The sequence below is a fragment of the Aspergillus uvarum genome, assembly GCF_003184745.1.
Source record: "Aspergillus uvarum CBS 121591 unplaced genomic scaffold BO82scaffold_9, whole genome shotgun sequence".
NCBI lineage: Eukaryota > Fungi > Ascomycota > Eurotiomycetes > Eurotiales > Aspergillaceae > Aspergillus > Aspergillus uvarum.
Window position 1 is genome coordinate 411,239 of NW_020291306.1, and position 24,374 is coordinate 435,612.

General features: G+C 51.1%; 5 protein-coding genes across 5 annotated transcripts; 3 read left to right on the plus strand and 2 right to left on the minus strand.

The window, feature by feature from the left end:
• Positions 1 to 1,514: 1,514 nt before the first annotated feature.
• Positions 1,515 to 4,179, plus strand: BO82DRAFT_381298 (putative signal transducer; the record flags this gene model as incomplete). The annotated part of the gene is made up of 2 exons (XM_025637838.1): positions 1,515 to 3,690; positions 3,767 to 4,179. The coding sequence occupies exons 1-2, from the start codon at positions 1,743 to 1,745 to the stop codon at positions 4,177 to 4,179; spliced, it is 2,361 nt and encodes a 786-aa protein (XP_025495076.1). The 5' UTR covers positions 1,515 to 1,742.
• A 5,335-nt stretch (positions 4,180 to 9,514) lies between these two features.
• Positions 9,515 to 10,718, plus strand: BO82DRAFT_362227 (uncharacterized protein; the record flags this gene model as incomplete). Its single annotated transcript, XM_025636842.1, has 3 exons — positions 9,515 to 9,720; positions 9,807 to 9,866; positions 9,998 to 10,718. The coding sequence occupies 3 exons, from the start codon at positions 9,515 to 9,517 to the stop codon at positions 10,716 to 10,718; spliced, it is 987 nt and encodes a 328-aa protein (XP_025495077.1).
• Positions 10,719 to 11,882: 1,164 nt separating this feature from the next.
• Positions 11,883 to 12,306, minus strand: BO82DRAFT_399289 (uncharacterized protein; the record flags this gene model as incomplete). Its single annotated transcript, XM_025639093.1, has 2 exons — positions 11,883 to 11,978; positions 12,154 to 12,306. 2 exons carry the CDS (start codon positions 12,304 to 12,306, stop codon positions 11,883 to 11,885), a joined length of 249 nt encoding a protein of 82 aa, XP_025495078.1.
• A 5,258-nt stretch (positions 12,307 to 17,564) lies between these two features.
• BO82DRAFT_212169 (uncharacterized protein) lies at positions 17,565 to 18,739 on the plus strand. The gene is made up of 2 exons (XM_025630713.1): positions 17,565 to 18,063; positions 18,140 to 18,739. The coding sequence occupies exons 1-2, from the start codon at positions 18,020 to 18,022 to the stop codon at positions 18,426 to 18,428; spliced, it is 333 nt and encodes a 110-aa protein (XP_025495079.1). The 5' UTR covers positions 17,565 to 18,019; the 3' UTR covers positions 18,429 to 18,739.
• Positions 18,740 to 19,886: 1,147 nt separating this feature from the next.
• BO82DRAFT_389883 (asparagine--tRNA ligase DED81) lies at positions 19,887 to 22,009 on the minus strand. Its single transcript, XM_025638482.1, has 3 exons — positions 21,927 to 22,009; positions 20,159 to 21,799; positions 19,887 to 20,099 (listed from the first exon to the last, which is right to left on the minus strand). The coding sequence occupies exons 2-3, from the start codon at positions 21,745 to 21,747 to the stop codon at positions 19,973 to 19,975; spliced, it is 1,716 nt and encodes a 571-aa protein (XP_025495080.1). The 5' UTR covers positions 21,748 to 21,799; positions 21,927 to 22,009; the 3' UTR covers positions 19,887 to 19,972.
• Positions 22,010 to 24,374: the final 2,365 nt, after the last annotated feature.

Sequence of the window (24,374 nt, forward strand, 5' to 3'; positions counted from 1 at the left end):
ATTACAGCCACAGTACTGGCATCTTGAAATGCAGTAATCTGAGCATCGATGGATAATATATGTAGCTTGACAGACGTTCAATGTTGAGGTGCTCCCTGACCAGTCCTTCGTAGTCTTTGGGTTCTTTCATAAATAACGAGGTCGGCGGCAGTGCAATTATGATATTAGACCTATATTATATAGGATCTTCCCATCGCAGTTGCTGTAATCAAAGCAACCCAGCGCTACTTCAATCTATCCTCGATAACCTCAGGAGGCTCAGTGAGTGCAGCCCCGTGACGGCTACTGGGAATGAATACACACTGGTTCCATCTGCCTGGCCGCTTCAGCTGGACAGTCTGCCCTCTGGACCATTCCAGACTACGAAACGCATAGTGATTGTCGTGAATTAGCTGTCGAAAAAAAATACAAAGTTAATGAAGAAGATCAAGATACTCAAGTATCTAGTAGGAGCGGAGGCATGACTGATCGGTACCACCGATTAGCTAAAGCGAAGTTATACCAGCGCATACACTACGTTGGAGGATGAACCAGGCTACATGTAAGGACGAGCGAATGGTCCCCAATAATTGCAATATGCCAAGTAGAAGTCGCGTCACATGTATATTAAAATGGCTCCCTGGATTGCACTGTCCGATAGAGAGAGAGAGAGAGAGAGGGAACCTAGAAACCTGCATGTTCTTTTCCCCCTGACCATGGCCGGACGGATGCACGGCATCGCTCTTGTCACAAGAACGAGGAATCGTTTCGGACTGGCAAATTGCAGACACTGCCATAGAGTCGGCCAGTAATACACATCCCTAGCCACTCGCAGGATTCGGAAATCAGGTCAGAACGTTAATCTCGAGCTCCAGATAGCAGTGTAGCTAGTTACCTTCTCGGGAATATATGTTGATTAAGATGCAAGGGCTTGATGCCCTGAACCAATAGTGATCACTCCTTTCTGTCCGACTTCGTCATATTTTGGTAGGGAATCAAGAGCAATAGGCCCCAAATGACTTCACCTTTTTTCAGTATCATGAATTACTGGTAGTACTGTCAGAAGAGCAGAATATAAATCGAAGCAGCTCAAAATCTCAGGCTTGATATCAGTAGTTCGAAGCTAGCCTACAGCCAATAGGCTTTTACCTACAGGCAGTAAGTGTGGCACCTTTTTGATGCAGTGACCGCGGATGGTAAGCAGCGCAGCATACATAGTATCTGTACCTGACCCAAGAACCACCACTTCTACCGAAATTGACTGTTGTAAAAGCTCATTTCAGGTGTAGTACCAGGTAGACACGTGAGCTCCATTGAACTGTTAAGTTAACTCTGCCCAGGAGTCAGAGTCAAACCCAATTCAATTGTATTGAAACAAATACCCGTTGAGAGCCTATTGAATGTTCACTGAATCTGATCTAACCTCATGTCACGTGAGGCTATCGATGCTTGGGGCAACAAGGTTAGTGAGGGTGAATTTCCGCACCGCCTGCCTGCCTTGCCGCAGCGCAGCTGTCGGCACCACCAGTCGCATGATCTAGTCAAAATTTCTTTCTGCCATCACTTTTCTGCTACATATACTACCCAACCCACACCAGTGTCTCAGGAGAAGTGGAGACGCATGGCAGAAGTGGTGAAGCTGCTGTAAATTGACGCGCCTTAGCCGACTCGCGTCTTATCGTGGCTTGACGGTCGGCTTCTACTGGACGGACTCGCTTTACCTGCTCCGAGGGACACCTTTTCGATACACGAGTCTACGAACAATGGCCGACGAACATGAAACCCCATCCTCCGCGGAGGAGGAAACCCAGGTCGAGTCGCTTATCCAGGGACGCGCCAAAAGAAGCACCGCAGGGCTTCACATGTCGGCTCTTCTGGATGCTGCCGCAGACGACGACCTTGCACTTCTGTTTGAAGAAGTCGAAGACGACAATGAGTTCGCCGTGGATGCAGAGGAAATGGGCGGAGAGGAGGATGATATGCGCTTTGATACTTCGTCGGAGGATGAAGACGACCAAGGACCCAGCGCCAAGGACGACGACTTTGAAGGTGAACAGCAGCTACAGAAGGAAGAGCGGGCAGATAAGAAGAAGAAGAGAGCGAAGGACGATCTACGATATAAGATAGCCGCCAAGAGAGTCAAGATCGATCCCACCGCCGTGTCCGCAGTGCCTGCCCCCCGACCGAAAAAGAAGTCCGAACGCGTTTCGTGGATTCCGACCCCCGAAGAAGGGCCAACGAGGTCGTCGTCTCGTCGACAAACCATGCAGAACAAGGAACTCACGCATGCACGACTCAAAGATAGCGAGGAGAAGCGCATCCGTCTCATAGCGACCATGGAGGAGGCAGCGAAGCGGAAAGCTCAATTTAAGCCGAAGGAGATGACGCAGGCCGAACGTCTTGCCGAAGCTGAGAGGGTAGAACGGCACAATAGCAAGAGTCTCAACAGATGGGAGGAAATGGAGAAGAGAAAGGCCGAGGAAAGAAAAGCGAAGATCGAGGCGCTGCAGAACCGTCGTCTCGAAGGTCCGGTCATGTCATACTGGAGCGGTATAGCCACTTGGGCTGACGGTCGCTTAACGCGCGTCGGCAAAGTCGATATCACCCCCAAGCCAGAAAAGGAGGACACTACACGCAAGAAAAGCAAGAAGTCGGACAAAGAAGGGAAGAATGTGACGGAGCAAAAGCCGACCGAGGATGGTGCTACTGTTGAGCCTGCCACGCCGCAAGCAGCCCCTCCCGCTACCAACGAGGCCGAAAAACCCAAGGATTCAGTTGAAATTGCTGGAGGGGAACCTGTGAAGGGAAATCCCGAGCCCTCAGAAGTCCCACCAACTGATACCCGCCCCGTTCAAGAGGGCGATGCACCATCAGAAAGCAAAACTACCATTGCCGATAGTGAAGCCTCTCCATGTGCTCCCGAAGCTGCATCTGCATCTGCAACTGCACCTGCACCTGCAGAGGCTTCAGCCGCTGCCCCGGAGCAACCGTCCACTTCCGCGCCCGTAGAGGCGTCGGGTACCGAGAAGTCGTCAGAATTGCCTCCCGTTGATGTTGAGCTTAAAGATACAGAGATGAAAGATGCAGAACCACAAAATCCCGTTCAGGATACAGCTTCACCTGGTGGGGAAGCAGAAACCGACAAAGCAGAGAGTAAAGTCGAGAAACCTGACGCAGAGAAACCAGAAAAGGCTACAGAAGCCGCAGCTCAAGCTCCGCAGTCCTCGGCGCAACCCTCTGGCGACGAGACTTCTGCAGCCGAACCCGCAAAACAACCTGAGGTAGAAGTACCAGCTACACAGCCAAAACCCAGCGAAGCCGAACAACCTACAGAGGAAAATCTCAGCGATGGAAAGAAGGAACCTATTTCTGAGCCTCTTGCAACTACCGGCCAAGGGATAGAGGCAGTCGCAGCTTCGGAGGAGCTCTCGCCTACTGCAGTGCCGGCCGCTGCTGATGCACCTTCCCAAGCCGACTCACTTAAAGATGCCTTGGTCCCAACACAGTCTGAGAAGGATACTCCCGAGTTGCATGCTAATCAGCCAAATGTCGTCACTGAAGACGCACCACAAGTAGTGGTCCCTCAACCTCCTTCAATCATTGAACAAACGGGACGCAACCTGACGATCTTGGAAAACTTTGATGATAAGACGGCTCAAAGTCGCGAGTTCAGCATTTATTTCAATGCGAAAAAGCCTCCGAGGCTGACCAGTATGTCTACCTTCCCCTTGACCCACATGATGCATGCATTCTCCAGAAAGAAAACAAACACTAACAAGCATGATAGAGATCTCCTCATCCCTTTGTGTGATCACATCACTGCCCTCCCGCTATCGAGATCCTGACACGTCTCTTCCATTCGCAAACGCCTATGCGTATCACGAAATCCGAAACGCCGTGTCGCAAAAGTTTAGTTGGAGCCCAATGCTTGGGTGCTATGTCGGCCCAGCTGGAGTAGCTGCACGTGGAGTGCCGGCCAGATTTTTGGGCGGACCTGAAGCAAAGGAGGAAACCAAGGAGCTTGCACCATCGACCGTGGACGATAAGGCTCCCAACGATTCTCCTGCGACCAAAGCGAATGGGGAACCAAAGGCTCCAGCTGCAGCTGAGGCCTCGAAGACCGCTACTCCTGACCCTGGTTCGGCTGCTGCATCTACTCCCACCCCGGCGGCCACGGGAGATCCAATGGAGGTTGATTGATGATTGGATGGCAGCCCGAGCTGCCTCCAACTTCCGCCTTTCTACCTCAATCTGTATAACACTATGATTCATTCAATGATACCCATGTCAATTATTACAATATGCCTAGAGCAATTGCACCTGGCTGCTATAGCCTCATACACCAATGCTCACTTTACCACACGACAGTATGCTAGGGAAACAGATCACAGTCGAGGCGTGCTAGCATCCAGCTGGTCTACTGAAAATGTGCAGTACGTTAACTTATGCATACCATAGTTGCTGCCGCATCGAAAGGCAGCATTAAGGTGCCTCATGCATTGTGGATAGGTAGAGACCTGCCAACCAACCATCGGGTCACCATCAGTAATTTAGTGTAGTATTGCTGCCTCTGCTTTTCAGCTCGCAAGCAACTCGCCAGGAGCCAGCGTCGTAGAAGGATAAAAGTTAGTATCATTAAAAGCGCAGCGGTCCACATGCGACGTTCATAACGAATTTACCTCGTGTCCACACATCAACGACTCGAGGTATATACCAGACACAGCAAACCAACTGAAATCCATTGTATTCACCTTCACTCCACAACCATTGTAAACCTAGAAGCATTCAGCATGCTCGACTTAAGTACTCATCATCACCCCACAAGTCGTTTAGTGGTTCCACTGGTGGCATGGGCAAGGAACCGAGCCAGCCGTCCCCACAAAGAACCTACCTTATCTGTTGGTTGCCCTATACATACTGTAACTGTGTAGTCTAGTTGAGTAGTATCCTCGGCCCTCCTGCCCAACGTAGATTCTGCAGTGCAGTGCAGGGCAGACGCGCAGACACGCCGATTTGGGAGAGAAAACCACTGCAGGATCCTGTTCCGTACCAGTCGGTACACGCGGAAGGGTCAGTGATGTTGCATTGGTGCGGAACCCTCCCCCCTCTCCCCCTCTCCCCTCTTCCCTCCCCCCCGCGTCTGGGGTTGATTTGAATGCGGTCGAGGGGCAGCCAGAGAAAAGGGGTTCCTTGGTTATTCAATAAGATGGAAAGTGTTTGGAGTGCGAGATTTTCTTTTTCACCTTCTAAATGGATTCTAGCGGTTTAGAGTTTGTTCTCGCCCAACGGAAGGGTGGGAAAGGAATGTCCTGTGTGATTGTGTTGGTTGTCTGTGTGTATGTGTGTGTGTGTGTGTGTGTGTGTGTGTGTGTGTGTGTGTGTGTGTAGATTGGTGAGGTGCGGTAGGGAGGGTTGGGTTAGTTGAGCTGGAATGAAGATGTACTGTAGTTACCGTCTACTGTAGGTTGCTTATCTTGTGCCCTAATGAGGTAATTTGGCGTGTGATAGTATTGAAATGATGGGAGAGGGGGACGCGGGAGAGCCGACAAAAAAACGAATTCCAGAGAGCGAGAGTGGTGGATGAGCGATCTTCATGCGGCCCAGTGGAAATGTGAGTATTGTCTTCGATGTCGGATGTGACGGTGCTTGCTGAGGTTGGGGGCTTTTAGAAAGATAGCAACTAATCTATCTGAAGAAAAAGGGCCAAGGGATTGGAGGGGTAGGTTACTGGATAGTACTGCATATAGTACTAGCCATGTGGCTGCATCGCGTCGGCATTCCCGCTGAATGCAGTAATTTAGGTCGAAGATACAATAAATGCATTCATTAATAAAGAGACGGGAAGGGGAAGGGGAAAATAGCCGTTTACGCCCTAAGTTGATACTGTAACTACTCATATGATGAACTTCGGACTTGCAGCATGGAAGGAGCCGTTGTAGCAGTCACCAGGACTCGGAATTGCGGTTTTGCTTTTTGTTTGTCGAAACTGAAAATCTATACATCATTAGGTAATGCAGGCGGAGGTTTGCAGTGAAGTGAGGCTGTCGTCAATGAATTTCCCAAAGTCAAAAAACTATTCAACCCCCCCGGGGTCAAACGTAAGCGACTTACTCATACCTACTCAGACTGGAGAAAGTGGCTTCGCTTTGTCAGAAGTCCAGAACAGATCCTGACACGGTCGAGATCGGTGGACCTCGGAGTTTGAAAGTGCAATGAGTCGATACTTAGTCCGGAGTTCTTCGTCAGACAAGAGAAAAGGGAAGTTGATTCCTGGAATGACCGGGTGGGAATGTCCATCCGCTGTGAGTCAATTATTATTTCATATCAGCATCGTAGGGGGAAGGCCGGCAAGAGTTCTTGTTCGATAGAGAAACAATACTCATAAATGAGGGAGGCGACACAGTTTGGACAGGCTCTGGTCGAGATAGGGTCTTGTAGTTTATCATGCCATGAATTGTGGTTGCAGTTAACATAGAATTGCATGGTGCGCTTGATGAGCGTGAAATGGCTCTTTTTCCCTTTCCTTTCTTAACCCCACTATCATTAACTTTTCGTTATCGTCTCAATGGCATCATAGACCACATATCCTCCAGTTCGGCGGCCGGGCAATTATTGCCTCTCCGACTTTGTCTACTCCGTTGATCGCAGTGGACCTTGTAGGCGCAAGCCGTCGCGCTTCCTTTCCGTCCTCAGCCTGTCTCAGCTATTTTCGTCACCCTTGTTTATGAAGATTTGTCCCCTTTCATCAGAGCAGCATTGGAATCATGGAAGCGTTCCTGTTGTGGCTGATCCCGCCGAACTCTCTTTGCTTCTGTTCCCCTTCTCCCGATAACCAACAGATACCGTTCCAGACATTTGTATTGATGGCGTCACACCCCCAAGGTGGATGAACCGGTGGAAGGATAAAGCATGTACTCCATAATGAGGTGCAGTCTCGAACCTTCCTTGTTTGCCTACCACTACCACCACCACCAAGGTCAACAGGTAGGGCGTGTACGTGTTGTACTACCGGTATGCACTGCATTCGAAGCCATATGGCGCGATCATTGGATCTAAACGGCGGCTGATCTTACCGCACAGATCCTACTAAGGGTCGTCGCAATTTCAGATACGCATACTGCAGGAGACGACCCAACGACGGAGTTCCGCGCTGGAGACGCACTAGTTACCATGTGTAAGCTTGTACGTAAAGCATTGGTCTATCCCTCCCCTGTACTCCGAGTCTTAGACACTACCCTGGAGACTCTAGACCAAGAGCGGTGGAGTAAGAGGAATTGATTGACAGCTGACGCCCCTCGGTCGATGATGGGTGCCCGAATCAAAGAAGGATGCCAATCTAGGCTGAGGGGGAGGTTGATGGTGGGTGTTGACGATCAGACCTAGAAGCCCCGCGTAGACCATATCGTCCGGAAAGCCAAGACGACATGTCATCCGCATACGACAGCATGATTGGGAGGGGTTGAGCTCTTTTCCTCTCGACCCGATAAGCGTGGTTCGGTCGGTTATGGAAAAATCCAGAGAGATCGGAGAATACAGGGTGTAATAAAGGTTGGTGGGAGGGTGATGTGATGTGATGGGCTAGGAACCAACCCGACAAATGGCTCTGCTAAAACCAAGAAGCGTCATCACACTCTGTAGAGTAGTTGCCTAGGATTGTGGAGGAAATCAAGGCTCGGTGGAAGTGACTCCGTAGGTTTAGTTAGGTTATCTCCAAGGGCAGGATAGTAGTAGTACCCCGCTCCGGCAACGCTGGAGTGCCGATTGTAGGTATGCCGATTAGAATTCCAATATAAGAATGCGGGAAGGCGAACAACGGATCCGGAGAGGGCTGGAATCTAATTCTTTCTTCTCCTTCAGTCTGACCTCAATTCTCTCCACCGGATCCAGAGCAGTCACAGCGTCCAGGTACTAAATTTAGAGACCATCCAGCGAAAATTCTGATTCAACCAGCGGAGATCGATCGAGTGCAACGGTCCCCAGTGCGTCAGTTCAGTACAGTAACTGCGGAGTATCCGTTACGAGTTACGAGTAACTCGACGTGTATTGGACGATTAGGTTATCCAGGTTCCAGCTGGTGGTGAGGTAAGCAGGTGTTATTTTTGTTATGTTGCTCAATGGAGAAGACCATTGAAGACACGATTGCGCGTCGAGTGTGGTGCCTGAGGCAACCAGGGGGGGGGGGGGGGGGCCAATCCCTCCGTTCTAGACCGCAATGGCGTGACTCCCAAGGTGGACTTGACGTGCTCGGCGGTTGTCACCTCGCCCTGGGGAAATAATGCGCAATCGTTTGGGGAATAATTATTGGGAAGAAAAGCTGACCTTCTCATCTAGGTGGTATTGCTCTCTCTCTACCCAAGTATATGGATAGAGTTCAGTTCTAAAATCCCCCGCTGTTCAGTTATATTTACCATATCTTCCCCTTCTTCCTCCCTCGCCCTCTCTCTGCCTTTTCTCGTCATACTTCCATCGGTTCATCGGCTGTCGGACATCCATCCATCGATCGACTTCCAAGAAGGGACCTGAATCGACCACTGTTCTTATACATCGTCGATTCTTGTGTCTTGTGTACCTTGTTTCGGTATCCCTTGGTCACGCAATAATCTCCGAGCGAATTTTTGGTTTTACTTTTCAGCCAGCTGCACGATAACCCATCACCGCCACTTAATAATCCCGCAACGGGATCACAACAACACCCTTCTTTGGCATCAGCCGTTGCACGTGCGGTGCGGTGTACCCTGAGAACGACATCGTCATCGTCCTTCCTCATCCCCAACAATTACAAGAATAAAAAAAAGGGGCCGGAAATTCTGTTTTCCATGCAAGCCAGACCAAAAAAAACAGTTTCTTGGTATGTATGCCTCCTCGTATCAGGCTAAAATCTATTATGCCTTGTTGGACAAGTGCCTTATCTCTCCCCACTCAGAGGCCTTTGATAACCGTCCACCAAGTCGGCCACTTCCCGTTTTAGTGGAACTGCGCCTTTATTTTTTGTGACCGATCTGACCATTGCCGTGCCACTGCAGATACACAGATACACACTCTGAAAAGCTTATCGGCATCATTATCATCATAAAGAATTTGCAATCCGGCTGCTACATATTTGCCTCATTGCTGGGGTTCCCTTCCAAAAAAGAAACACCAAAAAGGGCGCTCAGATCTGTATTCTTAGGTCATTCCGTCGGATTGATCCAGCACATGCTTTCAATCATTGCCTCCTTTCTGAACAAGTGCGAGGCATTATTACCATCACGGGAGCTGCAAGCACCTCTCAGTACCACTATCCGAGACAGGCTGGCCCAGCTGGTTGGTCCAGCTGTGCACTTGACCCTCCCCCCCTGCTAGTCGCAAATCCCTCATACTCTGACCCCATCAGGGGAAGCTCTCGTGCTCCACAACTGGACGCGGCCTCCATCGGCGCAAGGTACCACCCGCCGAACTATCTCAGATAGGGCCACTTCGGTGCCTCTGGACGAGTCGACTTTTTTTATCTTTATTTTTTTGATTGCTTTATACATATACCCCTTCACCGCCATCCATGACTCAAGGCGCTTCCCATCACCGCCGCACACCCTCGGGTTCGAATGCCACTAAAGTGAGGACCTCCCGGCCGGCACTACATCGGAGAGGCACTTCCTGGGTGAATCATTCCATCTCAAAGCTAGGCTCTGGACAGCCCAACAAGCATTTGCAGGTGGAAGACGACCGGCAACCCGAGATGGCGGCCAGCTTCCTTAACTTCTGGTATGTACCTGGATTGCTTCTTCTTCTTGGCTTGCATTTTGTCTATTCTCTTATCTAGAGTTCACTCAAAGCTAATTGACCAACAGCGCCATGTGCGAGAGACAGATAACAGTGCCAGACAACACTCTTCTTTACTGCAGTGAAAGGTATGAGAAGCTCCTTATCGTGCACAATACTTGCCAGCCACTGAGCACAGCTCCGTTGTTTAAATCTCACCTCATCCTCCTATCCGGCCTAAACATCCTGATACTCATGCTTACATTCGTCTTATCTATAGCTGCCGTCGCAAGGACTCCCACAAACCACTCTCAGCATCCTTCTCATCTGCTCCCTCCATGTCTTCCTCTTCGACTCCTCCGAGCTCTCCTCTGATGTCTCCGAGGATGATCGTCGCACCCTTGACCCCGACAAGAAGCTCCACCAGATTGTCCAGCTCTGCCCGGATACCCGGCGAGTGGCTTGATATCAAGACGGATCAGGATCCCAGCGAATGGAAGCCTGTAATACCGATGGGCAATGGTGCTCATTCTGTGGCAACCTCGGATGCCTGGAAGTATCTGTCCCAGTTCCACAACGATGATCGTGGTGTGCCGCTGCGCCGCCCTGGGCTCGGTCATCGCAGCGCCGCCAGCCTGACTACTCTCCTGAGTAGCACGGGACCCGTTCCTTCGCTGACCCATACGCCGTCTACGGTCGCGTCGTCGTTCAGCAGCAACGCGTCGGACTATATGGGTCAGATGCACGATCCGGCATACCGTCCGTTGCCGCCGCGCCACAACCCGCACTTCTGCAGTTCGAGTGCGGCCAAAGGGGTTGAGCTGGTAGTTCCTCACGTGCATGTGCAGGCTGAGGACGTCTCCCCCGTTGACATGTCCAATGATGGGTCCATCTTTCCTGCCAGCAGTGCACTGTGGAATGAGAAGCCTCTCAGCAAGACATCTACGTTGACTACAACCTTGGGTGCAGTCAGCTCCGATGTGCCTATGCGTTCTGTCTGAGCACTAGGTCGCTGTTTCGCGTACTTGGCATAGTTGAGTGTTTTGAGTATGCTCAATTCTTCAACTATACAACCTGGGTCGTGGGCCAACTGCAGCAGTGGTTTCATTATTCTATTTTTCTCTTCTTCTTATTTCTCATCAATTGCGATTATTGGACAGAAATCATGATAGAAAGCATGCGAGAAACGATGTCATGGGCGATAGGCGTGGAAATAACTCTTTTTTTTTTTTTCTTTTCTTGAACATGGAAAACAGCAGCATCTTATGGGATAGACTCTTTAATAAGCAGACAGGTGTTGGGCTTGTAAAAAGGCGGAAAGCGACGAGCATTTTAGCTAGACCTCACGAAGGGATTCTTTTTCAACCACAACTTTTACTGTGCATGTGAACCAGTGAGAGCCTGCGAGTCAGGTAGAAAGTGGAAACGTTTACATTAGTTAGACTGTACGGAGCTTGCTGTCGATCGATGTGCAGCCGACTTACCCCAGATTTGCATGACTTGACCCACCATTCTTCATCAGCCTTGTAAGCGCGTTGGACTGGTGGCACCAGCCAAGACAGGACCATACTTACTCTACGTTGCTATGTAAGAAGATAGCCGATTTTGAGTATAGTATGTGTTCGGTGCCACGGCCAGATGTCAAGCATCCAAAGGCACAAGCTTTCAAAACAACCACCTGAATGATTTGAAGCCCTCACCCACCCTTAACCCGGCAGCCAGAACTTTCGACACCCGACACCTTATCTCTTAAGTATTACGGAGTACACTACAACCTAAGTACTGTCCCGCGAGCAAATCACCAGACTACCCCATGCCGGAGAAGCACACGAGAATATCAGCCAGGGGAAACATAATCGGAACCACCGACCCCAAATCCATTACACCAATCTACTGCAGCATCTGAACATTCTTGAGGATATCACGAACCTCGTAGTATAAACCTCTGACTCGCGAGTACCAGGTTAGTTGGTACAGTACCGCTCATCATACAAATCGCACCTCACCCTCACCCTCACCCTCGCCCTCGCTTCGTCACCGTATACCCAGGAAAGCAAAAGTCCCCACCCCAGCCCTAGTGGCTCACATCACATCACATCCAAACCACCCCAGTTCATCCCCTTCAAGACATAGGACAAGCAACCCCCAACCCCCTTGGGTCTCATTCAGAAATCCCCAAAGTCATCGTGAATGTGATCCGCCCACGCATCGGCGTCATCGTCCCCCCAGCAGCAGACGTAGCATCCTTGGTCGGGTTGGTACTATTCATTGTCGTGTTAGCCGGTGCAAGACCACCCGGGGCGCTGAAAACCAAGGCGAGGTGAGGCAACGCAAGGAAAGTGGGTTGGGGTATGGCACGCGTTGCAGCATCATGCAGCATGATCTCGTGGTACGGGGTATGCGGCAAGGGTTTGCTGCGGGGGCCGGGGGATTTACCTTGGTCTTGGGACAAGTCAACAACTTAGGGTCGCGGACACAGGAGCCGACGCAGGCCTCGTTGCCGATGTCGATGCCGTGGGGTTTGCTCTGGGCGGAGACGGTGGAGGCGAGGAGGGTGGCGGTTGCGAGGAGGAACGTCGTGAGTTGCATTTTGACTGCGGTTTTGTCTTGTCTTTTCTTTTTTTTGTTCCGGATGGGGGTTTGATTTGGTTGGGTTTGTTGGTTGTGTGTGTGTGCGCGTGTGCAAATGAGTGACGAATTGTTATTAGAAGGAGTGGACCGTCTGAGGCTGTCAGACTGTGGGCGGGCTGGGCGGCACGGGTCTTTGTTGGATGTATCTACAAGATAGTACGGTCCCTCGTGGCTGGGAGGGAGGAGGGTGCTTTAAAAGCGAATCGTCCCCTGCGCGCCATACATACTTACATGCCGACGTGATGCGTGGAGATCGGGAAGTAAGGGGCTCGTGGTGGTAAAGCTAGCTGGGTTTGTTTGGATTTCGGACGGCGGTTTGGGCGTCACCCTCTGGGTCGTCGTGTGTTGATATGTCGCGAGAATGGATTCTTGGCTCAGCTCATCCTTGAGCTCGGTCAGGTCGCTCTGGGTTGTGCGGTCGAGAGGGAGCAGGTGAGGAGGTTGAAGAATGTGGGCTCGAGGGGCGCGATGGGCGGTCGGTTGGTTGGTATTCGATGGGGTTGGCTGTGGTATGTGGGTTTCAGTTGGAAGTAAACAAGGTTGCGAGATGGGGGTTTTTTTTGGGACGGGAGGCAGATTGGATGCATTTCTAAGCTATGTAGCAAGCTGATATTGTTCTCTTTTCATGTCCATCAAAGGAGGTCTAAGCAGTGGACTCGTTAGAAGTCACAGACAAAGGAAGAACTCCAGTCTAGAACGGATTCCGTCCGTCCTATCGCATCTTCGTAGTGAAAAAACAACACTGTATACGTGTGCCAAATTCTCGAGGTAGATGTTGTTGTTGACTGTCTGATCAACCCTTTCCCGCACAGTGAGGATATCAAAGATATTGGGGTGTCATTGCCGAGAGACCCGTGTGGGTCTTATATCTGAGCGGCCTGGCGAAGGGATTGACCTTGAGTAGCGGCAGTAACCTGTGATGAAGTAAGATGGAAAAGAACGCCATCAATTGCCAAAGCCTCCTGTAGTACGCGCCTGTCAAATCTGCCACCTGGACATCAAGGCCGGCATAAACATTTCTGATTGAGAACGAGAATACAAGAAGATTTTATAGTCTTCTTCTTGCAAGTTTAATCAGTCGAAGCGATATGAGCAATGCGCTCTCCTATGCACTGTACGGCAGCAGGGAATGTATGAAAATACATGGTTAGGGTATGTTTAACCGAGTTTTGAAACAAACGCATCCTTATAGGTTCGCCTGATAGCGGCCGTTCGACGAGATGAAGCCGCGTCAGGAACGCAGATGCAAACCACACAGACTTACTTCTAGCAGAAGATGATGGATTGGTGAAAATGAGCGGAAGTGACATGCAGTTGGAATCGTCCAGCGCATGATATCCACTATACTAGCTTTACACAGTCCAGGGATCTTGGCCACGGACGGACAAGCATCCTGTGCTCCTAGCGACCGGATCATTGTTTTGCGGATAATGATTCCGAAGGAAAAACGAAGAACGTGCCATTTGTAGTATATTTCAGGGCAGCATTGACCATGCTTCATAGGCGTGACCTGGCCAGATCGCAAGGCCTTCAAGGAATGAACGGTCTGACCATGACAGGGGCACGAGGACGAGGGAGTTATTCCATAACAGCAGCTCAGTAAGGCAATCGGACGAGAAGGAACTAATGGGGAAAATAATCAAGAGGCCTAGGTGGAAGAGAAGGTGGTTAAAATTTTGATTTTTGATGCGTCTCGATCGCTGACAGCGTCGGGTTAATTCGCAATACCAATGGAAGGTAATACTCACCTTGACAAAAGAGGTTGTCTAAAGAGATTTGCCGTGTGTTGAATCCCCCTGAGCTCGACTTGACTCCATACAAGCAATGCAGTCACGTATCTCACCGCAAAAGCGAGAGTGCAAGCCTATGGCCCTGGCGTATATCGAAAGTAACATAACCTCCCCGAATAGATGACAGGTAAGGACTGCCCCTGAGTGGACGTCATAAATCCAGAAGTCAACCACAAAGACTGGTACGCGAAAAGACCTAGTCGAAAGTGCCGTGCATGCGAACAGCGGAGTCCAATAAGCGGCTCAGGAATCATTATCCAGCACAAAAACAGGAGCGGCTCTCCGCGCAGACTCTGCTTCTCGTTCTCACATTCTCAACCTGGTCTTCCTCGAAAGGCCGTCTGTCGAACGTTCGTTGTGTTCCCACCCCCAAAGCCGGCTCCTTACGACTGTATGGGAGCCGAGAAAGAGATCTCATACCTCGGAAATATCTTCCATACCCGCTTTCGGGCTGTACTTGCCGATTTCACGAGGTTTACTCCCCCTCAGTGCTACCTCCAACAAAGGGGGTCTTTTAAGCAATGGGGACTTGCTCTGGCCGTTGTTTGAGTCTCACTTTGAGACCTCCTCGAGGAGGATCCATAGACCTACGCACGGAAGAATTCGGGAAATGACTTACAAGTGTCCATTAAGGCGTCCCAAGGCGTACCATCACTTTGAGCTCATCGGGGTGTTTCAGGTCCTAGCTGTTGTTTGGCTGGATTGCTAGCCATCAAGGCTAGAATGAGTGCTGAAATAGCCGATATTTCGCGAACCTCATAAGCCAATCGAAGAAGGATTGACTAAAATCCGATCGAGCCAATGGGTCCACCGACGCTTGTCAGTGCGGCTTAGAGGCCAAGTGCATGTGCCTTGTCGCGCGAGGCAGTGGGAACGTATCCCTTGGCCTTTTGAGCGATTCACCGGAAATGCTCTTTCTTACACGGTCGACAAATTCGCCACCTGTGAAATCATAGGATCGAACGTGGCCGAGATAGGACAGTCCAGATGTTGACAGCTGCTAAACCCCGCCGATCCGAATCCCTGTGACCGCAAAGCGATACCCACGAGAAAATTTGACAATTCCACAAGCGCATGCGCCTCTCTTTCGTTCCGACCACTTCAACAAGCATGATAGAATCGCCCTTATGCTCGGGATGGCAACCGTGTCGGGTCAGCCACCTCGCAGCTTCGAACCGAGATCCGCGCTAAGGCAGACTAAGACGTGCATCGATTGCTGCTGCAACCCCCGTTGAACAAAACCAAGTGCAATATGAACGAGATAAAACCAACAACAAGGACATCTCGGGACACATGAGATGCGGACCTCTCATAGGTCGTGTCCTCCGATTCGAATTGTGTGCGATGTGTATACCAATGCCGGCCCGTGTTGGTGCCTAGAAATTCGCTGGCTTGTGCCTGTTCCTATGCTTTCAGAGAGCTGCGGGCGTCTGATATTCGTGCCATTCAGTTCTGCAACCCGACCCTGCGCTCTCACAGATTTGAACAGCAAATCGAAAGGATTTTGGCCTGTCCATCCCCCAAGGTCGTTCCATATGTGGGCAAATCCATGGTCATTCAGATCCAAGTGAGGGCATCAATGTCCACAAGCCGTCCAGCTCGTACCAAGCTGATGGTCCTGTCTCATGGTTATAGTTCTGTTCCTTGCCACTGCAACACACATCCCTCTCTACCCTATCTTGTCCCCAAATCTCGGGGATCTCTGCTTTGACCTTGTATGTGCCGAGTCGGACCGTGTGTAATCTTGCGCCTTGTTGAACCAGCTCTTGAGGTGTTAGTGCATCATTAGAAGAGAGCGCAAGAGGATGCTCTGATTTGGGAAGTGCATCACACAGACAGGTGCCTGTAGCCCATTTCGGACCTAACTCTTTGTGGGAAAAGAGGTTCGAACGTGGACAGCACAGACTACCCCATGTGAACTCAGACTTTCACTGCGACCATGAAATTCGAAAAGCGGTGGGACGAAAAGTTTTTGGATTCGATTGTTGACACGCGTTGACCAAAGTGAACATGTCCTGAGCTCATAAGACCTATCTCGCACGCAAAGCTTCCTCAGTAGCTGCACAAAGACTGGGCGAATAAAAGACACGATGGTGGGACTATACCTCTGCAATCGCCTTGCAACTGAATTGCCCGCCCTTCGTCGTGTTCTGACCGGAGCACGGGCGCCTTTCGAAATATGTCCACAATCGATCTATGTCTCTGAAATAGTCGCAAGACTGAAAAAGGCACAGATTCGATAGAAACAGGGATGAGATAATATGGCTTCATACGGAGAACAAAAGCCATAAGAACGTCCGTCCCAGATGATTGAGGGCGAGTCACAACCATCTGGGATTTTTGCTTGAGGGCGACAGAAGCCAACGTACTGCTTTCGACAAGGAGTTGGACCGACAGAGTGAAGAGCTGAAGGCCGAGTGACGCGTATTGTTTGTTGCGAAATGAGGTCGAATGAACGTGGCAGATGGAGCACGTTAACTGCCAATGGGTAGTGGGACAGGTACCGAACTGTCGATCGAGCCCCTGGCTGAGCTACATGATTAGCCACAAAGACGATTTCATCTCCTGTATTCACAACGTATGGAGGTCTGCAGTTTTGGCAGCAACATGAGCTTCTGATGAGGGCATCCGCGGCAGTGGCCAAGCTAAGGGAGACAATCTGCAGCAGACGGCCGGTGGAGAGAAAACTAGTGGGCAGCTACCGCGGCAGCTACAGAAGCATCGAATTGTGATACAGAAGAATAAACCAACTCTGAGCAGCGGGGAATCAATTGAGCCTATCTCAGAGAACGGATGATATTTCCTGAGCCTAGAGGATTGCAGGTTCGTCCGTGTTCTGTTGGTCGTGATGGGCGGCGGAGACCGCCACGGGCACAGAGATTGGTTGGGGACTTTTCCCGGGGTTCTGGTCAAGACGAGCAGAGCAGTCTTTTTCCGGCGATACAAACATTCTACGACCCCCAAACCCATCCCAATTTACACCTCCGTCCATTCGATGGCTCCTTCAATTGGTACTCAATGACCCTGACTAATCCCGATGCCGGTGTTGATGTGATGCTATGAAAACCCATCGGGGGTGTTTTAGCATGCCGGAACCTGCCATTACAGAGCATCCGCAGCGTCCGTGACCTGATGGTTGAGTGGCCCCTGAATCCGATGGTATTGTATACTGGGTGGAGTACTAGCGATACCCAGATACCCAGTGGCCCTTGCCACTGATGGTTTCGGTGTGATTTAGGGTGGATTGTGGCACTCGTTCACTACCTCCAGGCTGCAGCTCAGGCTCGCTTTTGTGACGGTGCACGTCTTCTGTAGGCGCCAGTGAGCCTATCAGTCCACCCTGTCACTCAGTCACCCAGTTTGTTTGGCCTGAGAGGCATGGATATCTTTTCCTCCCCCAGCTCGCTCTCTGTCTGGCTCCAACCTGGAAGATGAAGGCTCTCTCCCACCATGCAAATGGCTGATGCACGGAAGTATCGGTTGAGTGTGTGACTCTTCGGACACCGCATTGACTGCCCAGGGGGTCAGCCTCAGCCGACTGCCAGTCTGCCAGCCTGCCTCGGTCTAGGAGGGATTAGACACTGCTAACTACACTCTTACTTCCCATCAATGCAACTTCCCCCCCCCTCTGGCCGTCCAGATATCAGCCTGTGCGTAGTGGTCTGTCTGAGTGGGAATCACTCATTCTTGACTACTATTTCAGTTTACGCCCAACCTCATTACTATCCATACCTTTCCATTGCAAAAACCCCTGGCGTACTCGGTCAGATCGTCACCAGAACCCCGTGTCGCTCCCGTCTTGTGCAGCCCTCAACCACTACCCCGCGGGACCTCGAGGCAGCCAAGACCAGCAGTCTTTTGCCTTGTGACGATTTAACAAGATGACTGCGGAAGAGAGCAGCTCTGCCCTAAATGGAGATGAAAGGTAGACCTTTCAGCCCTGGAATTTACTGCGCTGGCCCCTCATTCGTTCCTGTCTAACCGTCTGTGATGTTCTATAGCCTCCACAACGACCACCCGGACGACACTAGCGAGACCTCAGCTCTTGAATCAAGCGCCTCACAGGCTCCTGACGAACTCGCAGCCGAGCTCGACTATTTTCGAGGTCTTCTTGAACGGATTATGAGGATTGTCCGCAGTGGAGATCCGGCGCGTGTTGCTCACTTGATCTCCATGATTCGTTCCAACCCCTCTAATACCGACATCTACGCTCTGCTGAACAATGATCCTGCCACCAATGATATCCCCGACGATGAACATGACGAAGGCCCCATAGAAGAGAGCAATTAGAGTGACAGCCGAGTCATGCCTCCCATGAAGTCAAAGTTGTGTTCGCAGAGTCGTGATTAACTTTATGAGTCATGAGACACTTTCTCTTCGGCGACCCCTGGTTGACTGTAGGATGCACGCATGGGAAGGAGAATGGTTGGGTGAAATACTCTGTCACTTAGAAGTTGGTTTAGTCGACCACTAAGAAGAGAGGATCACCCGTCCTGTTCCTTGGAAATTATTCCAGATGAAGTTGCGGCTTACAGTACAAGCGCACTATTTCATTCCCCGAGGATGTGGCCTAGGCGATACCCATGAGGACGTTGTGGCTTGACTTTATTCTGCAGATCAGCTTGGTCGCTCTTGATATAGCCCGTTTAGATGCACATTAACCACTGCCAGCTAGCCCATGTCAGACGGCCAGGTTCACACCTCGACTCGACAACAGACAGAGTATGATTGTCATATTGCGACATCTCCTTATGCCACACACGAGGTCGACATGATCAGCCTAACGCTCAGTTTGACATGCATCAGAACATAGCAGAACACCGTCTTTCCAACCACATTGGCCCGTAAGCGCCAGCTCCATGATCCATTTTCGACCATTTCCCCATGCCAAAGCGTAGCGGTAGAACATGGAATGTCACCTCCTACACAGCAGGTAGACTCGAGCAAGTCGAAGACAATCCATCTCTGCCTCCCAGGATACTCGTCGTTGCCAACAGAGCTTCCCAGGCATTGCGCGCCCACCCGTACTGATCAATCCCTCCCTTCCCCACCATCCGCCCAGTTGAATATGAACCCCGAAGCCGTTCCCGCTTACAATCCCTCGTATCTCCAGGCTAGAAACCTCTCTCGTATCACATGCCAACCTTCCGCGCGGATGTTGCAAGCCGCTCGTATAGGTACACACCCAGAACCCATGGCTCGGGACACTGTGGGTTATTGATCGATTGGACCCTTGATGCAAACCCATGGGTTGTCTGCGGCCTTTGCCACTGCACCGGTACTGCAACAACAGCAGCTTGCAGCAGCTGTCTCTGTTTTTTGGATGTTCTTCTCGAGTGCTGGCCTTGTCGTGGGGGTTTTCGTCGGCTTCGTGCTTCTTACCCTTCTCATTCATGCTGGGATCATTGCGGTGAACCCTTCTCTCCCTGGTTATTACCGCCAGTTGGTGAGATAGTTCATAACCGCACGTATACTTGAGAATGAGCTAAAGTTACCCTGATGAGATGAAGTCGAAAGGGCTGGAATAAGAACGCGGCGACTAGAAAACGGGGACCCGTCGGCTAGCCCGCCTCTTCCCAGAAGACTCTTGCACGCACAACCTGCAGCATCTAACAACGAACGATCTGTCCTGGGAGAAGAGGATGGCCTTCAGACACTACATCTTTGAATCGCAACGTCGGATGATGGGATTCTACCAGGAAATCTACGTTCAGCTGCTCCCAGCTGGATTCGAACAAGCAGTTTTACCGATTTTTTTGTGGGGTCACAGACAATTCCACATTAACGCGTGATATTCTATGGAGGCTTTCTACTGTAGCACATCACACAACATCTCAAGGCGTGCAGCGGCCGGTGAAGCGGGGATACAAGGAGCAGTCTCTGACGGTGTAGCGGGCACACAACCAAGCCAAGAAACGCTCGAGACCGAAACCGTAGCCACCGTGGGGGGAGGTTCCGTACCTAGAAAGAGTTAGTCCAAAGTGGTGAGAGGGGGGTGGGGTGGAAAGGCGTTGACATACTTGCGCTGGTCGGTGTACCAGTAGTAGGGAGAGGGGTCCATGCCCTCGTGCGCGTAGGCGGCCATCAGCTCATCATAGTCGTCCATTCTCATACTGCCACCAACGATCTCACCGACACCGGGCATCAGGACATCGACACTCTCGGTGACTCGGCGGTCCTGCTCGTCCTTCTTCATGTAGAAGGCCTTGATCTCGGCGGGGAAGTGGGTCAGGAAGATGGGCTGGTTGATGATGTCGGTCATCTTGCGCTCGGCGGCCTCGGCGATATCATCGCCGAACTCGTGGGGCTTGCCCTCCTCGTTGGGGATGTCGTGCTCGCGGAGCCACTCAATTGCATCGGAGTAGCGCATGCGCTTGAAGGGACGGCTGGGGGGCTTGAAGTCGGGGTTGAGCTTCTCGATGAGTGCCTTGGTGGCAGGATCGGCCAGCAAGATCTCGATGACACGGCAGATCATGTGCTCCAGATGGTCCAGGAGATCGGTGAAGGTGATGAAGTCCAGCTCCGCCTCAATGTGGGTGTACTCGGACAAGTGACGACGAGTGAGGGATTTCTCGGCGCGGAAAGAGGGGCAGACACAGAAGACATCGCCGAGGGAGGGGAGACAGGTCTCCAGGTAGAGTTGAGACGATTGGGTCAGGTAGGCGTCCTCCCCGTAGTAGTCGAACTTGAACAGAGTGCTTCCACCCTCCACCTGGGTCTGCACCATGGCGGGAGGAGTGACCTCCAGCATGCGCTTCTCTTCGTAGGTCTGGCGGAAGGCCCGCAGGGTGGCGGCGCGCACCTTCATCACCGAGGAGATGGTCTCACCGCGGAGGACCAGATGACGGTTGTCGTAGAGAGTCTGGGGATCGGCGTCAGGGGCGACACGGTTGGAGATGGCGTCCTTGTCACCAGCAGCACGGCCGATAATGGTGAAGAAGTCCGCGTGGAGCTCGCGGTTGTCGGGGGCGTGTTGCTTCGGGGGCACAGCACGCATCTCACCGTGGATGGCGATGGAGGTTTCGAGAGTGAGAGTCATGGCGTCGTATGTCTTGACGAGCTGACCGGTCAGAACGCACTGAAGGTAGCCGGAACCATCGGTGAGGGTAAGGAAGATAACGTCCTTCTGAGGGCGCAAGCGGTGGACACGTCCAACAACGCGCACACGAGTACCAGGGGCCTCGGACTCGGGAGATCCCAGCTTGACGACGGCGGGGTCGGTTTCATCGAGGCGAATCTTGACGGGCTTGGGAAGGGAGGTATCTTCCTTGATGACGACCTTCTTGGCTTCCTCCAGAATGACCTGGCGCTTCTCCGCCTCTTGCTTCTCGCGGATTGCCAGCTCTTGTTCCTTGGCGGCCTTTCTCTTGCGCTGCTCGTAGAGGTTGGTGGCCTTCTTGACGGCCGACTTGGTGGCGGGCTTCCACTCGAGCTTGTCGGCACCCTCCTCGGTGGGCTCGGTCTGGGACTTGCGGGTCAGGTATTGGTTGCCTTCGGAGGGAGGGTGCTGCGTGAAAGCGTGGACAAGAGTCTTGTAGGGAGCGGATTCGGTGCCGGTCGCGGTCGACTCATCCCGGCCGACATCCTCGTCGATATAGATGGTAGCCATTGTGTTGGTCCTCTTTGCGAAGGAGGTGATTTGGGGGTATTGAGTCTATGTTCTAGCCAGGGAGCAGTGTGATCAGTGGATATCCATTTGGAGACGTGCATGTGAGTCACACACACCCTCTGCCTTATCAGGGGCGACTGGAGTGAAGGACAGGGGTCTGATAAGAGTACAGAACTTACATCTTAACCAATCGGTCAGACAAGGAAATGCTACCACAGCAAGTCCCGTGTGGAGGTGAGGTGAGGTTGTCCGAATCGCACAGTGCGGAAGGGCTGTTCTCTCTTGCGGAGGGGTAAATTTCTGGATTCCGCCCAATCTCCCCGCGTATGCCTCAGGCAGAGAAGGCTTCAAGGCCACCGGGCATCACTGACGGAACACGCATCCGGGCATCCCATCAGTCGGTGCGTCATGCCTGAACCCTTCGTAGTTTAAAAAGCAGAGCGTCCTTCAATTAGTTACACCTTATAGGACAGCACAAGACACAATTGGCATTCTCTTGATCAAGAGCCTGGGTTTGCAGAATGTCATTCCCTGCGGGGACATATGAGCATAAGGCACTCATACTAGACCGCCTCAATCGCCTCACCCTGCACTTCTGGTCGCTTGCCATGGGAATTCACAGAGACTTATCTGAAGCAGTGCTAATCTTCCCATCCACCGAGACAACAGAGACCACATACCCCAGTCTGCCGTCTTTATGCCTCTCCCCCAGATACCACAAATGTGACTTGTCTGACTGCCTTAGTGCCTAAGGCACTAACTAAGTAGTGGATGCTTCTGCAGCCGGACCGGATCAAGATGAGTTCCGTGCAATATCCCGAGAATCCTCTCTCCGGTCCAGGAACACCCCACCGTCAGACGGTCTGTGGCTGGTTGACACGCCCCCCATTGCCCAATGTGGATAGTGACTACCGATTCCACGGTAACCGATCAGGAGTCTGAATGACTGATCGCGCGCAAGCAGAAGAAAAATAACGTCTGTGAAGGAGATGCATCTTATCCGGATGGAAGACAAAAGAACGCGTCGCGGAAGGAGAATCGGATCTCTCTGTTAGGGGCTATCTATGCGCTCTCTTCACATCAAGGAAGATCAACAAAAATAAACATCATTCCAGCACATCCTGGACGCGCGAGGCTAGTTGTCAACGTCCGCCTGAGACTTGACTGTCCGACACGAAGACGCGGTTGAGACTTGAATCAAACTACTCGATATACCTCTCGAGAAAGAAATAATATCATGGCTGTGGATACGATACCAGTATCACGAAGTATTGATCCTAGGCGCTGGTGCCAGAGCTTGCCGGCCAAGCAGAAAAGCCTGTTTCAGACAATCTGGTTGACAGATAGATGGTTGGATCATTCATTCGATGGGGGTCCTTTTCCCCATCTTTGCTTCAAAACTCCGGATCTACTAATCAACTTTCACTCCACAAGGGAAAAGAAGATTATCTGCCACTTCTAAAATTATCGACACCTTCAAAACTTACTCAGTATTATGATGGCTCAATTGGCCTTGGCTTTGCCTGAGGAATTTTCCTCGCCCCCTTTTGCTTTGGTCCCGTTCGACACAGACTGCCTAGTTCAATTTCCCCAAATCGTCGGTCACATACCTGTCCCTTCTCATTCCTTGCTTACATGATCCCCTCCCGTGTGGTTACGGTTGCTTCTTTCTTGCCTTTCCCATGCTTCGTGTTTATTCCGGAAATTGTCAGCGTTGTTTTAATTTCACTTTGTTTTAACCCAGTTGTTCATTCGGTTTTTAAAGTCTTCACTTTTTAAGTATTATTTTCTATTATCTTTCCCAGACATCCTTTATTGAGCCGGTGTGGGAGAGCAGCAGCCTTGAGAAAGTCCCGGCAAATCGCTCGATAATATCAGGTGTATTATCTTTCTTGACGGACAGGACAGTCTATCGCTCTATCTCTCACACGCCCCCCTTTTCCCCCTTCCTACCAGAAGTCCCCTTTTGCGTACCTTATTTTATTTTATTTTGATTTTTTTTTTCTAGTCCATCGGACCTCTTTTCCTTCTAAACTTGAATTGGGAGCTATTAGTCTGGCTTTGATTTTGGTTTACCATTTCTTTCAATTGCTTTTGTTCTTTGCAATCACCCTTCTCTCTCTCTCTCTCCACAGTCAATTTCCACTTATCCCTTTTTAGCTAAATTATTGGTGCCTTTGGCAGACCTTCTTTGTCACCATTTGAAACTCCAGCAATCTGGCACTTTACACAGGGTTCGCTGGGCTATTCCTTTCGTTCACTTTTCTTGTTGTCATTTTTGATTTTATTTGAATTCGCCTTCCTATTTGACAGACCCATAGCACATTTTCACTATTGTTCACCTGTTTGATCGCCATTACAATTTTGGTTGAACTGCTGTTCGTCCGCTTTCTTTCTTCCTGGTGCCCCTGTTCCAGTCTCTTGGATCTCGGCCTTCTTTACCCGCAAACTTTACCCACCCCCCCTAAGTCAACTAAACCATCACAGGTTTGTCTCCGTTCCACCAGCCCATCCGCTCATTGTCCATGCACATTCCAATTGACTACTGGGATCCCTTCTAGACACGTCTCCGTTGGAAGAGGACTCCTGCCCCGTGCTGTGTCCTTATCCTTATTACTTTCATTCCT

Excerpts from the sequence above, each read along its gene's own strand:
- BO82DRAFT_389883 (XM_025638482.1), bottom strand. The coding sequence starts at position 21,747 with ATGGCTACCATCTATATCGACGAGGATGTCGGCCGGGATGAGTCGACC. Across the intron at positions 20,100-20,158 it reads TGGTACACCGACCAGCGCAA|GTACGGAACCTCCCCCCACG; the intron begins GTATGTCAACGC and ends AACTCTTTCTAG.
- BO82DRAFT_212169 (XM_025630713.1), top strand. The coding sequence starts at position 18,020 with ATGACTGCGGAAGAGAGCAGCTCTGCCCTAAATGGAGATGAAAG. Across the intron at positions 18,064-18,139 it reads GCCCTAAATGGAGATGAAAG|CCTCCACAACGACCACCCGG; the intron begins GTAGACCTTTCA and ends GATGTTCTATAG.